The 15,002-nt window shown below is 46.6% G+C and overlaps 1 protein-coding gene across 9 annotated transcripts in view; it reads right to left on the minus strand.

The window, feature by feature from the left end:
- The window catches only part of Rel (nuclear factor NF-kappa-B family member relish), a 450,112-nt gene that overhangs the window by 149,972 nt on the left and 285,138 nt on the right, over positions 1 to 15,002 (minus strand). For 8 of the 9 annotated variants that reach the window (XM_075678481.1, XM_075678479.1, XM_075678478.1 and 5 more), the window contains one exon: positions 8,974 to 9,126. The exons of the other annotated variant lie outside the window; for it this stretch is intronic. In XM_075678481.1, the coding sequence (XP_075534596.1) occupies positions 8,974 to 9,126 (153 nt within the window). The remainder of the gene's footprint in view (positions 1 to 8,973; positions 9,127 to 15,002) is intronic. 9 annotated transcript variants of the gene reach the window in all.

Here is a 15,002-nt window from a genome sequence, read left to right on the forward strand (position 1 = left end):
CTGCAGTGGATTTATAAGGTGTGCATCACAAACCGAATACCAACTGGCTGAAATATTTCTTAATGAAATACAACTGAAATACAACACTAAAGTGCCTAATGTTCGGATTAACAGTGATTTGAACTGTCTAACACATACCTAAATTAACCCCTTAAGTGCGTTCACACTGACCAAAAGTAACCTTATCAGGGATGGGATTGCTGGAACCGCTTTCAGAGCAATTTTTTGAGCATAAGTATGTTTATTACGGAACAGAATATTCTTAATTCGTAGCAGCTTATTTGGAGTAGGACACTACAAATCTATAGTATCCAAAAAGTCATGGTGATTTTTACACTAGTGCTTTGTTTTCTGGATTAACTCCTGCAGCATTTTTTAAAGCTGCCTTGCACCTTTCGTAAATCCAACTTAAGAGGATGCACAAAAACTGTTGTATTCCCAATTTATAGTTGTTACCAGATACACTGAAGTCCCAATAATTCCATCTCCCACAATTTGAATCAACAGATAACTCAAATAAATTTTCGGTCCAGTCATGGTGCCAGACATTTAAATGGAGAAATACTTGGTATTTCAACACATAAAGCTGTGAGACAGTTATTTCAAGAAAAATTCTTGTTCCCGCCTACTTATCGCATAAGTGTGATGCCCGAACACAACTTGAAATTCTGGCTGAACATTACGGTGTGCACGGCTGCATATTTTTTCCTTCTTCTTGCACCATGCTCAGTCTATTCCGGCATATCACTGCGTATCAGTGAGGACCAAGTGATGCTGGCATAGCAGCAGACTTGCAGCTCCGTTCGCATAGCTAGATGGTTGCTTTGCACACAGCAATTCGAACCAGGGATTGTCAGAAAATGCTTTGCAAACTAATGCGTTTTCAGCCATTAGTAATAACTTTTTGAATTTACAAAAGTGCTCGTGCTCCATGAATGTGACTGACACAGAGCGACATTGATGCAGTGAATGGTCACTTGTACGTTATCAACCCAATCAGGCTTCCGGTGCTTGTTCTGTGCGCATTAGCCTTAATTGGCACAAGCATGCCCTTTGCTTCTTTACTGCTGCAATGTTAAAGATTAAATATTTTTTTTTGTGCACTGTGCGGCCAAAAAATTTGCCACAACACCTCTGCTAGCATGCTTTAAGCAATTTTAACGCAGCTGTGATGTGGCAACTCCCGAACTGCAGCGTGGCTTCAGGCGCTACGTGCACACGTGAAGGTAGTGCACAGAAATCAAAAGTACTGATTAAAATTGCAACATTTAAAATACGTCGCAACCATCTTGAAGCATTTAAGTGTAAAGTAAAATGGTATGCTTCGAGGCTGTTTATATTGCTATGTTTATGAGCCTTACAAGGAATATTGCTTCAATACACACAAAAAAAAAATGAAAAGTGTCACTGTTGCTAAGCAGCTTGCCTAAACTAGACAACAAAATATAAAGGACGGGCTCATGGAACTCCAAAAATTTGATGCTCTTGCATAAATCCAAATTTTCACACAGTTTGGTACTGAGTGTTTCTTCAGGTCTGACTGCATCTCCAAAAACGCAGAACCCAAACATGACTAACCTTTGAGTCAGATGTGAGTGCGGTGCACGCTCATTTTAAATTTTGATTAATTTTTTTTAATTATGTAAAATGATGAAAAACAAGTGTTTCTCACTTCATTATTGTGAACTGTCAAACTCTTCGCTTCCTACAGTGGGATTTTCTACCAAGCTGCAAAAATTTGCTTTGCCATTTATTATGACAGAACTTCAAGTGTCAATGTCCATTTCCCAATAATTAAAGCAAGCCCTTTCAAGAAACACACACAAAAAAAGCACAAACGAATGGAAAGGCTGCATTAACAGCAACTAAGTCGAAAATGTTTCACGCCAACCTGCAAAAGATCATCAAACAAATGAGCTGCGCCTTGTATATGCATTGCTCTCTTATAACAGGGTGTGTTTGAAGCTGATATAGTTCATTTGTAAACAAACTATAACTACACACCTTTTGTTTCATGTGACAGTCCCCAATGTCCGAGGATATGACATACTCAAACCTCAAATAACACAACCATGAGGCTTCACCGTGAAGCGGCAATAAATAAACAACAAACCACAACACAGGCCCCCTACACAAAAGCCTGTGTAAACATACCAGAGATCAAGTGCATGGAGACAATGGAAGCCACCCGTAATTACAAGTTATGACAGTTCCCAAATGACTTGTACTCTTCACTCTAGTCTTACATTGGCCAAGTTGTCTTAACAAAATTTTACATTAACAAAACATTCAAGCTATAAAATGCTGCCACTGACCCAGTGACAGATAAATGAGGATACAGTCCTCCCAGCATATCATCAAACAACAATAACAGGTCTCATTTTAGTAAAGGGGAATTCAATTAAATTGTTTTTTTTTGGGCTGTAGCACAGCACATGCCACAAGAAACATGCATACAGTCGCTTCCGTTATGGCTATGATCATTCTTATTGATTCTGGCAAGTCAAATAGCCTGTTGCAAAGCGGAAGCACCTGTGGAAGTAGCATTTCTGCAGATACGTCGGCAGATACTTCTGCAGTAACTAAGCATAAGCCCAACCACTGCCTTGACAGTGGTTCGTAACACAATGCACACAATACATGCACTGCACCTGCAAGACAAAATGCAGGAATATAGATATACAGTCAAACCTCAATATATCAAACACAGATGTATAGAATTCTTGCGTATATCGAACACTTTCTATGTCACTGGGAAAATCGCATGCATTTTAACTTTTTATTTCGAATGGGGTCGGACGTAAAATGGACATATCGAACTCCACCACCACAGACCACGTGCGCTCTGTTGACAGGTGGTGAGCTTTCCCGCAACACCCTCAAAGATAGCGGTGGCGCGAAGGGCTGTTCCCAACTGCTGCGCACTATAGCTGCACACGTCGATCACGCCGAGGGCGCTATTTGAACGCACACATTTGTATGCATGTGGCGGCTTAGCTAGTTCGACAATGTCAACAATGCACTGAATTTGCTGCATTGACTCCTCCTTGGTGCCGGACTCTGCGCCTGCTGCCCCTTATGAGGACTGGCAGTTTGGATCCACAAAGATGCGTGACAGCGTGCACTCACTGGGGTTATTCATAGATGCCACTTAATACCTAATGCTTCGATTGACGGATGTGGAGATCGCAGCAGAAGTAGCGACCAAACGAAGACGCTGCCGAGGTTGATGCCGCAAGCACTGAGCACCTCTCCTGACTTCAACTGGGGCTGTAGCTGGTTTGGCCGTTCTACACCGCTACTGTGGCACAATAGAGGGCACCAGCCTTTTGCTTGTGGATTGTTCAGACTATGCTGAGGACTACCCGATTAGGCACGTGGCTGCCAATAAGAAGCAGGCGACACTGCTGCAGTACTTTCAGCCAAATAAATAGTTTGTGTGTAGCTTCAAGTGAGTATTTACTGCGGCACAATAGGGGCGCGATCGAGGATCGTTGTTCGGAGCACGCATTTGGTTGCGTCGCACACGATTAACCTAGGCCACGCCGACTTCACATGGCTGATGAAGTCGGCATGGCCTAGGCATGTGGCGCAATCGACTGCACGCTCACGGCTGACGAAGTCAGCGTGGCCTAGGTCAATTGCATGCGGCGCAATCAACTGCACGCTCAGGGCTGATGAAGTCAGCGTGGCCTAGGTCAATTGCATGCGGCGCAATCGACTGTGTGCTCACGGCCAATGAAGTCGGCGTGGCCTAGGTCAATTGCATGCGGCGCAATCGACCGTGTGCTCATGGCCAACGAAGTCGGCGTGGCCTAGGTCAATTGCATGCGGCGCAATCGACCGTGTGCTCACGGCCAACGAAGTCGGCGTGGCCTAGGTCAATTGCATGCGGCACAATCGACCGTGTGCTCACGGCCAACGAAGTCGGCGTGGCCTAGGTCAATTGCATGCGGCGCAATCGACCGCGCGCTCATGGCTGATGAAGTAGGCGTGGCCTAGGTCAATTGTGTGCGGCGCAATCGACCGTGCGCTCATGGCCGACGAAGTCAGTGTGGCTTATGTCAATTGCATGCGGCGCAATCGACCGCGTGCTCCCATCGGACGAAGTCGGCGTCGCCTAGGTTAATTGCATGCGGCGCAATCGACCGCGCGCTCACGGCTGACGAAGCAGGCATGGCCTAGTTCAATTGCATGCGGCGCAATCGACCGCGCGCTCACGGCTGACGAAGCAGGCATGGCCTAGTTCAATTGCATGCAGCGCAATCGACCGTGCGCTCACGGCCGACGAAGTCGGCGTGGCCTAGGTCAATTGCATGCGGCGCAATCGACCGCGCGCTCACGGCTGACGAAGTAGGCGTGGCCTAGGTCAATTGTGTGTGGCGCAATCGACCGTGCACTCACAGCTGACAAAGTCGCCATGGCCTAGGTCGATATGTGTGCGTCGGAATCGACCGCGTGTTCCCGGTGGACGAAGTCGGTGTGGCCTAGGTCAATTGCATGCGGCGCAACTGACCGCACAGTCATGGCTGATGAAGTTGACCGTAGCCTAGGTCAATTGTATGTGGCGCAATTGGCTGCGCGCTCACGGCTGACGAAGTTGAAGTGGCCTAGGTCAATTGCATGCGGTGCAATCGACCACACGCTCACGGCTGACGAAGTAGGCATGGCCTAGGTCAATTGTGTGCGGCGCAATAGACCGCATGCTCACAGCAGAAGAAGTTGGTGTGGCCTAGGTCAATTGCATGCAGTGCAATCGACCGCACGCTCCCAGCTGACAAAGTCGCCGTGGCCTACGTCGATATGCGTGCGTCGCAATCGACCGCGTGTTGCCGGTGGATGAAGTCGGCGTGGCCTACGTTAATTGCATGCGGCGCAATCAACCGCGCAGTCATGGCTGACGAAGCTGACCGTGGCCTAGGTCAATTGTGTGTGGCGCAATCGGCTACGCGCTCACAGCTGATGAAGTTGCAGTGGCCTAGGTCAACTGCATGCGGAACCATCGACCGCGTGCTCACGGCTAACGAAGTCGCCGTGGCCTAGGCCAATTGCATGCGGCGCAATCGAGCGCGCACGCGGCCGACGAAGTCGCCGTGGCCTACATCAATTGTGTGCGGCGCAATAGACTGCACGCTCACAGCAGAAGTCACCGTGGCCTAGGTCAATTAAGTGCAGCGCAATCGACCACGCGCTCACAGCCGATGAAGTCGGCGTGGCCTAGGCCAATTGTGTGCGGCGCAATCGACCACACGCTCACAGCTGACAAAGTCGCCGTGGCCTAGGTCGATATGTGTGCGTCGCAATCGACCGCGTGTTCCCGGTGGACAAAGTCGACGTAGCCTAGGTCAATTGCATGCGGCGCACTCGACCGCACAGCCATGGCTGACGAAGTTGACCGTGGCCTAGGTCAATCCGCCTCTTTCATTTTCCTGTGCTGCCCTCTGCCGCAAGCCGCTGAAAACATTTTGGAAGGGTCCCGGGGCTTTTGCCGGTTGATTTGTGTACCTGCACCTGCGTTGAGTGCGCATCGGTTGTGCGCTTCGTGGATCGCAAATCATTATTAATGGCTTCTTCGGGACAGCATGTCATTTCTGAAGCCGTGTACTACTCAATGACTACTGGGTGAGCAGGCCTGAGTGCGCTGTTCTACAAACAGTGCGGCCAATAAAGGCGCTGAGTTCCGTTCGGCGGCACGGCTGCCTTGGAATTTGCCACTGATTTCTGCACTTGGACATTACTTTTTGTATTCTTTTTACACATTATTTAGAGGTTTCGCACATTCAAAAAGTCTTCGAGCGCAGCCTTCTGCGTCGGATTTATTAAAGCGGTGCACTTGTTTACATCGACATCTACAGCCGCAGGTTGTTGTTATCGTCAAATATTGTGGAAAAGGTCCATCGCCGATATGAAATAGTGTCAAAATGTAGCAAAACATGCATATCTGCACATATGTGCCATGCTGTTACATCCTGAGATGAGTAAATATGAATTGCCGAACCACTTAAACAACGGCAACTGTGATCGAGATACTTATATTGGGCTGTTAACTCATTCTTGCTTTTCTTTAACTCCATCATACTTACAGTTTTAGCGTGCCATAGAGCATTATTAGAGAAAACTGCTCGCATATGCGCTCATTTGTAGGTCATATTGTTCTCTCACGAAAACGCGCGGATGCCATCGCTCACACGGCGTTGGAATAAATGAGCGAGGCGGTTGTTTATGCTGTTCTATGCCGAATACACCATCTCTTGTTTGCTGCTGGACGCAGAGGCAAACAGTGCATCTCTAAAATTGAGAAATGCGTTGGCAAAGCAACACGTACAGGCCCACCCATATACATAATGGATGCGGCCGACAGCCTACAGGTATACAGTGATGTACAGATGTTGACACAGCGCTGTGTCGCCGCTTACCGCTTATTGTGTACGCACCGTGCGAAGTGAAGTGTAGCTGATTTCAAATCGCTAAGGCCAGAACTGAACTACAAAAGCAGTTTCATTCGACCTAACTGCTTACATTTCAGGTCAGGTCCGCCGGTAGCGAGTGCACGAACTCGACAGCGCCAGGTTAACCTTCGCTGAACAGGATCGACATTGGCTCAAACTTCGTGGGCATGGCTTGAGAGGGTTAAAGCTTGTGCATTTCAACTTGGTAGGTGTGCTTGACTCATTTTGAGCACAATTAATTATATATACAAACGAAAACGCTGTCACTATTGTGTTGTCGGTTCGACGGCCGATCGCGTGGGGTTCGGTCGAATGATAGTCGGCACACTGATTCTACCGGTGCCGTCGACAAGAAAGCCTGTCGCAGTACAACTCACGTTCGTCGGTTGTGTCATTGTCGACCTGGTATGATAAAAAGGTTTCAGTGACGCACAATAGTCGGTCAATCATAGGAGTGAGCGTCTTGTCGCTCTCGTATCGACCCAGTGGTGCCGGGCCTTACAAGTACGTGCAGTCAGGAATGCGCTGCCACCACCAGCAAGTGAGGACCGGCGCTGCAAAAAGGCTTTGTCCGCAACGTGATGTACTTAAGTGTCGCCCAAGTGCAATGCGCGAGTTTTTCGTTAAATTAGCGAGCCATTCATGAAAGGCAGCAACTACCTGGCTCATGGTGCAGTCCAGACAACTCAGACGATGCCCTGGCCACTTTCTCTTTTAAAGTTGAGTTGCGGTCATACGCTATGCATGTTTTCGGCACCGCACCAACGTCGAGCTACCAGCAGAGTTTCAACGCGGTACATGGCATGAGTGTTTGTAGCAGCGCATGTCTGAGCGCTTTCTTTTTTTCGGGGGACTTTCCGACGCACGGCCACGCGCGCGACCCTTCCAAAACATTTCCCGACTAATCCGCTAGGGCAGAGCGCATGCGCCGTCGCGCCATGAAAGAGGCGGATTGTGTGTGGCGCAATCTGGCTCACGGCCGACGAAGTCGGCGTGGCCTAGGCCAATTGCATGCGGTGCAATCGAGCGCGCACGCAGCTGACGAAGTCGCCGGGGCCTACGTAAATTGTGTGCGGTGCAATAGATCACGCGCTCACAGCAGAACAAGTCGCTGTGGCCTAGGTCAATTGTGTGCAGCGCAATCGACCGCGCGCTCATTGCTGACGAAGTCAGCGTGGCCTAGGCCAATTGCGCGTGGTGCAACGAAACGCGCGCTCTGAACAATATTCCCGATTGTGCCCTTGGTTCATTGATGGATTTGCAGAAGCTTTTGATGCATTTTTTGTGATTTTAATATCGAATTCTGGATATATTGAACTATTTCGGAATCACCGTGCTGTTCGATATACCAAAGTTCAATTGTATATACAATCCCTCGGTGATGCAGCTAAGCCACATAGCTGGAAGCATGCGAGAATACCCGGCCTGAAGAAATACCTATCTAGAAATCCTGGGTCACTCCAACACATCAGAAATGCACCAGCTGCAGAGAATAAGGTCATACGTACAATCTCTAACAGGAGAAACAGTGCCTGCCTGTAAGCTTGTGCAAGGCATGGCACACGCCAAAGTCATTGAGACAATGCGGCTTACAAGTTAACATGCATTCCAAGAAATGACATAGTTACATGCTTGTTGAGCCGCCGATAGCTCTCCTTGCTATGTGTTTAACAAGATAGTGAAACATTATCTTTGAACTTAATTAAAGGAGCAGCTGGACAAGTCTCAGAACAAATGGCATCACTACACACACACACACCAGGTGGTGTGAACTTCACACACGCACCAGGTGGTGTAGTTTACACACGCACACACCAGTGCGTGTGTTGTAGCATACACGCACACACCACACGCACTGCTGGTGTAGTTCGCACCAGCAGTGCATTTTGATGGCAATGGCGGAGTGAAAGCCACTTGCATTGAATGCAACTGCACTAGCTTGGTGTTGAACTGACGGCGAAGTAAGAGATTTCTGGCAGCACATGCTTTATTTGTAGTCGGCACTACCGGCAAATTTGAAAAACAATGCTTTTGTGTAGATGGAAGGTCGACAAGTACTTCAACAGTGACACATCAGCATGTGCTGGCAAACTGAGAAATGTGAGACATAGGACTCCTGAGCATCGAAACAATGGGCTCATGTGGCTAATACATTACCCTTCATTGTCCTCCTTGTACACGTAAAGGCATCAGATTTCACCACCTCACAAGATTTATCACAGTCCGAGGTTAGATCCTGCATTCACAGCAGAGACAACTTTGTACCTGAGAAAGCCTGGTGAAAACTTGTCGCCAGGCTAAGAGACAGCTCTTTTTTTTTTTTAGTGGCTTAAGAGGCTGGCGCGTATTCAAATGCAAGTGGCCACAACAAGGCAGGCTGGTCATTCCACTCCTAATCTACAACACTAGCCTCAGCTCTCCTCTATGAGGCTCAGCATTGTCTGGGCACAGTCAATGTGCCGACTTGAATAGGGAACTGTTACGCTGCTCAAATATTGCTTCCTGCCCTGCACAGTAGGGTCACCTGGGTAAGAGGTAGCCATGCCGAATTCGTTTGGGAATGCCTGGCCGCCCGTGCTGCTGCTGCTCGAGGGGGGACCCATGATGCCTGAATAAGGGGACATCTCTTCAGGGGAGTGATGACTAAGCTTGCGCCGCTTGTGTGCCAATAGCTCTTCTGCAAGTGAAAAGAAGGGGCACAACACAGTACTCAGATGTTGTGGGTCAGTTTTCCTTTGCACCACTGCCATCAGGATACACTGAAGCGACCTTAATGGTAGGTCTGGTGCTTACAATCAAGTTATAGTTTGCAAATGGTATACATGTATTTTTACTGCAAAGTTATCTTCTGCATGTTCCAAATCATAACTGTCTTACTTTTCTATTTTTGCTGTTTCAAAAATGTCTTTGTGAAGTTTACCCCGCATAATCAACACACCCCCAACTTTGCTTCGCTATATTGTGAAAAAAAAAATTGTTCATTACGTGGGCATATATGGTACTTACAGCGCAGATTAAAATGTATTTGCATGGATAAAAACGTTGTAACTGGTTGAGTGGCGCAGAAAGAAAACGTGCGGTGCTCGCCTATTACTGCACTAGGGTGGTTGCTTGAGCTAGTTGGTAATTCATGATAAAAAATAATGTACAGCGCGAAAGACAAGGACTGCGAAGACGACATACACAGCGCTGACTTCCAACAACATTTAATTGCATTGCCACATCGTGTGTATATATACAAGAAAGGGCATGCGCAGAAAATGAAAGGCAGTCACATGGGGTGTTCTAACAGCAAGTCACTGAACTAAGAGCCCCCCCCCCCCCATGGTCACCAGAAAAATAAAAAAATAAAAAAAAACATTACAATTTCTATCTGTTTAGATACGTGACTTCACCAGGGGTCAGCGTGTTAGAGGGGGCACTAACGCAAATACTACCAAGTTTTCTGATGAAATCAGCTTCCACAATTTCCCGAGTGAGCTGTGAGCTGTGTCTCGCCAAAACTTTAGTATCTTCAAAGAGGGGCACGAAGCCGCAGTCCCGGCAATGGATGCCCAAGTGGCCTTGTACATGTGGCCTTGTACATGTGGCCTTAGATGCCCCAGTGGCCTTGTACAAGCGGCATGATGTCTCCCATAGGCTAAAGAAAATTGGTCAGCCTGCAGGAATCACAGTCGTTTCCTCAGCCCCGTAAAAATTGGCAAGGCTCTGTAAGCGTGTAAACGCGCCTAAATCGCATCAGAGTTGTTGCTCTGTCGGGCACAGAAAACGTTTTGTGACGTGCGCAACAAATGTAGTCTACCGAATTCCCCTGTCTTGCGGCAGTAAATATGCTGGACAGACAGGCAGGTGCTTAAACGATCGACTAAGAGAGCACTGTAACAACGTCCACAGCACTGTACAAGGCCACTTGGGCATCCATTGCCGGGACTATGGCTGCGTGCCCCTCTTTGAAGATACTGAAGTTTTAGCAAGACACAGCTCACAGCTCACTCGGGAAATTGTGGAAGCTGATTTCATCAGAAAACTTGGTAGTATTTGCGTTAGCTCCCCCTCTATCGCGCTGACCCCTGGTGAAGTCACGTATCTGAACAGATAGAAATCGTTATGTTTTTTGTATTTTTTTATTTTTCTGGTGACCATGCTCTTAGTTCAGTGACTTGCTGTTAGAACACCCCATGTGACTGCCTTTCATTTTCTGCGCCATGCCCTTTCTTGTATATATACACACGATGTGGCAACGCAATTAAATGTTGTTGGAAGTCAGCGCTGTGTATGTCGTCTTCGCAGTCCTTGTCTTTCGCGCTGTACGTTATTTTTGATCATGTATTACTGCACGTTTGACTTCGCTGTTATGGAAAGTGAGGTTGCTCGAGTAAGTCAGTCGTGCTTGCATGAGGAGGACAGAACGTTGACTCACATGCATAGGCTGGCACAAATATCACATTTCGTAATATTTTGTGCCAGCAGTGACAGGTTGTTGCTGCAGATGGTGTTAGGCTAGCAGTTATTGTTGGCTATTGGTGGCCGCTAATTCCTGGCAATTGGCTATCCCGCGCTGGCAGTAAAGCTTGTGCTCGCCTTGCGTGTGCATGAAGGACTGTCATAAATACAGGCACTCATTGTGCAGGATAGGCGGATGAAGCTCGCACATAGTCTCATCCCACACATTCAAGTCTCTGTTGTGGTTCTTGCAACCTGCCATGGTAGCGTAGTAGCTTTGGCGTTGCGGTGCTAAGCCTGAGCATGTAGGATCAAATCCTTGCCACGGCAGCCACATTTCAATGGGGGCGCAAAAACTCTTGTTTACCGTGTATTGAGTGCATGTTAAAGAACCCTAGGTAATCAAAATTATTCCGGAGCCCCATCCCTTTCGGTGTGCCTCATAATCATACTGTTGATTTTGGCACATAAAATCTCAGTTTCAACAGAAATGCTTGTTGGCTTAGTTGGTGTTTGTTGAAAGACATGTTTTTTGCCGAAAATTAAGACATGCTGCCTGTGCCATGCCACCCATGCCGTCATCTATGTTTCTTCCTTTTGTGCGTGTCTTCATCTGCGGCAGAAACATGTCCTTCGGTGAAATCTCAGAATTAAATTTTTATAAGTTCTCGTGGTTCATAACAGAGAAAGTCTTCCCTCTGTCCTTCTATATTTTAAGCAAATGGTACCTACGCAATTCCCGGCTTCTCAGCACAATGGCTGGAATGCCGGGTGGCGGCAGATACCGGCTTGCTTTCAATTCATAAGGCGTTCAATGGTGGCTTGCCTGTAGCAGCTCCTGCTGCCTGTGCCAGGAGCTGCCACAGGCTTCTCATTGTAAAACGTCTATACAGTCTGAAGATGCATCAACTAGTGTAGTAAACATCCTTTTGCTTTAACTGAAATAACTACCAATTCAAATGTTCTAAATGAGTTTAGAAAAAAATGCTGTAATCCTTTTACATAAATATTGTTGTATGGAAAATATGACAACAGACTAACATGGCGCTAGCAAAAACCTAGCGAAATCTCTACAATTACATCAGAGCTAGGGAAAAATTGGCTTGGAGGCTGGCAGCAGTGTCGCTTATGTAGCACTTGTGTACATTATTTCTTTTACAGACAAAATCGGAATTCCCTTAGGCCATTACCGTAGTGCAAAGCAAGAAATCAGTTCTTGTGGGATCTTAGAGGTGGCAGAAGAGAGAGAGCGAGAAGAAAAGCAGACTGGGAACCTACATTATGCATCATCATCATCATCATCAGCCTGGTTACGCCCACTGCAGGGCAAAGGCCTCTCCCATACTTCTCCAACAACCCCGGTCATGTACTAATTCTGGCCATGCCGTCCCTGCAAACTTCTTAATCTCATCCGCCCACCTGACTTTCTGCCGCCCCCTGCTACGCTTCCCTTCTCTTGGGATCCAGTCCGTAACCCTTAATGACCATCGGTTATCTTCCCTCCTCATTACATGTCCTGCCCATGCCCATTTCTTTTTCTTGATTTCAACTAAGATGTCATTAACTCGCGTTTGTTCCCTCACCCAATCTGCTCTTTTCTTATCCCTTAACGTTACACCTATCATTCTTCTTTCCATAGCTCATTGTGTCGTCCTCAATTTGAGTAGAACCCTTTTCGTAAGCCTCCAGGTTTCTGCCCCGTAGGTGAGTACTGGTAAGACACAGCTATTATATACTTTTCTCTTGAGGGATAACGGCAACCTGCTGTTCATGATTTGGGAATGCCTGCCAAACGCACTCCAGCCCATTCTTATTCTTCTGATTATTTCCGTCTCATGATCCGGATCCGCCGTCACTACCTGCCCTAAGTAGATGTATTCCCTTACGACTTCCAGTGCCTCGCTGCCTATTGTAAATTGCTGTTCTCTCCCGAGACTGTTAAGCATTACTTTAGTTTTCTGCATATTAATTTTTAGACCCACTCTTCTGCTTTGCCTCTCCAGGTCAGTGAGCATGCATTGCAATTGGTCCCCTGAGTTACTAAGCAAGGCAATATCATCAGCGAATCGCAAGTTACTAAGGTATTCTCCATTAACTTTTATCCCCAATTCTTCCCAATCCAGGTCTCTGAATACCTCCTGTAAACACGCTGTGAATAGCATTGGAGATATCGTATCTCCCTGCCTGACGCCTTTCTTTATTGGGATTTTGTTGCTTGCTTTATGGAGGACTACGGTGGCTGTGGAGCCGCTATAGATATCTTCCAGTATTTTTACATATGGCTCATCTACACCCTGATTCCGTAATGCCTCCATGACTGCTGAGGTTTCGACTGAATCAAACGCTTTCTCGTAATCAATGAAAGCTATATACAACGGTTGCTTATATTCTGCACATTTCTCTATCACTTGATTGATAGTGTGAATATGGTCTATTGTTGAGTAGCCTTTACGGAATCCTGCCTGGTCCTTTGGTTGACAGAAGTCTAAGGTGTTCCTGATTCTATTTGCAATTACCTTAGTAAATACTTTGTAGGCAACGGACAGTAAGCTGATCGGTCTATAATTTTTCAACTCTTTGGCGTCCCCTTTCTTATGGATTAGGATTATGTTAGCGTTCTTCCAAGATTCCGGTACGCTCGAGGTGATGAGGCATTGCGTATACAGGGTGGCCAGTTTCTCTAGAACAATCTGCCCACCATCCTTCAACAAATCTGCTGTTACCTGATCCTCCCCAGCTGCCCTCCCCCTTTGCATATCTCCTAAGGCTTTTTTTACTTCTTCTGGCGTTACCTGTGATATTTCGAATTCCTCTAGGCTATTCTCTCTTCCACTATCGTCGTGGGTGCCACTGGTACTGTATAAATCTCTATAGAACTCCTCAGCCACTTGAACTATCTCATCCATATTAGTAATGATATTGCCGGCTTTGTCTCTTAACGCATACATCTGATTCTTGCCAATTCCTAGTTTCTTCTTCACTGTTTTTAGGCTTCCTCCGCTCCTGAGAGCATGTTCAATTCTATCCATATTATACTTCCTTATGTCAGCTGTCTTACGCTTGTTGATTAACTTCGAAAGTTCTGCCAGTTCTATTCTAGCTGTAGGGTTAGATGCTTTCATACATTGGCGTTTCTTGATCAGATCTTTCGTCTCCTGCGATAGTTTGCTGGTATCCTGCCTAACGGAGTTACCACCGACTTCCATTGCACACTCCTTAAGGGGGGAGGCTACACTTGAAATACAACTTTTTTATTTGTGGACAGATCTGAACGAAATTTTCACAGTTTGTGTATTTTAATATGCAGATTCTAAAAATATAATTAATTTTGCCACAGGATAAGTAGTTTCTGATATACTCTAAATGCATTGTATAAGCTGAGTCCTTTGTTTGGAGGAAAATTAGTATCTAAACAGAAAACCCCAACACAGTAATTTGAGTATAAAGACTATCTAGGATGTTCAGGGAGTGCCATAAGGTATTATTCAATGTTCTAGGCTAATCTGAGCAAGAGTTAGAGCTCATCAAAGTTGTGAGAAAAAAATGCCATCTTGACATGTCAAGCATGTGACTCATTTCAAAAACTATTTGAGAAGAGTGCTGCTTTGAAAAGGTGCATATTGCTTACTGCATACATTTATCTTTCTGGCAAAAAAAAAATTAAGTTGATAGCTGAAATAGGACAGAAGCTATTTTACCTCCAAAATTGAAAGTCTGTCGTAATTGTTGTTTTGAGAAATCAAGGAAAAACATTCTGCAACATCTTTATTGAGAACATACCAATAAAATCTCAAGGAAATTCACCAGGGGCATAATCTGGATACATCCTATCTTTTTGCCGCTTTTTGGCCAGCTTCCTTGCGCTCAAAGAGCTTTCTCGCTTCTTGCTGGACTTAGCACTTCGAAGGTCCGGCGCTCCGGACGTTTTCCGGCGCTCGCTACTTTCTTCAGTCGTGAAGGAAACGGTGCCTGCACGATCTGTGCCAACACGCGTGGCGTGGGCGGACGAAGTGTTGACGCTAGACGTGCCACTTTGCAGCTCGGAACTCGATCCGGTAGGATGTCCAGGCAGACCAGCAACCGGCAACTCCGCGAGTATGACAGGCCTAG

Source organism: Dermacentor variabilis, unplaced genomic scaffold (assembly GCF_050947875.1).
Source record: "Dermacentor variabilis isolate Ectoservices unplaced genomic scaffold, ASM5094787v1 scaffold_23, whole genome shotgun sequence".
NCBI lineage: Eukaryota > Metazoa > Arthropoda > Arachnida > Ixodida > Ixodidae > Dermacentor > Dermacentor variabilis.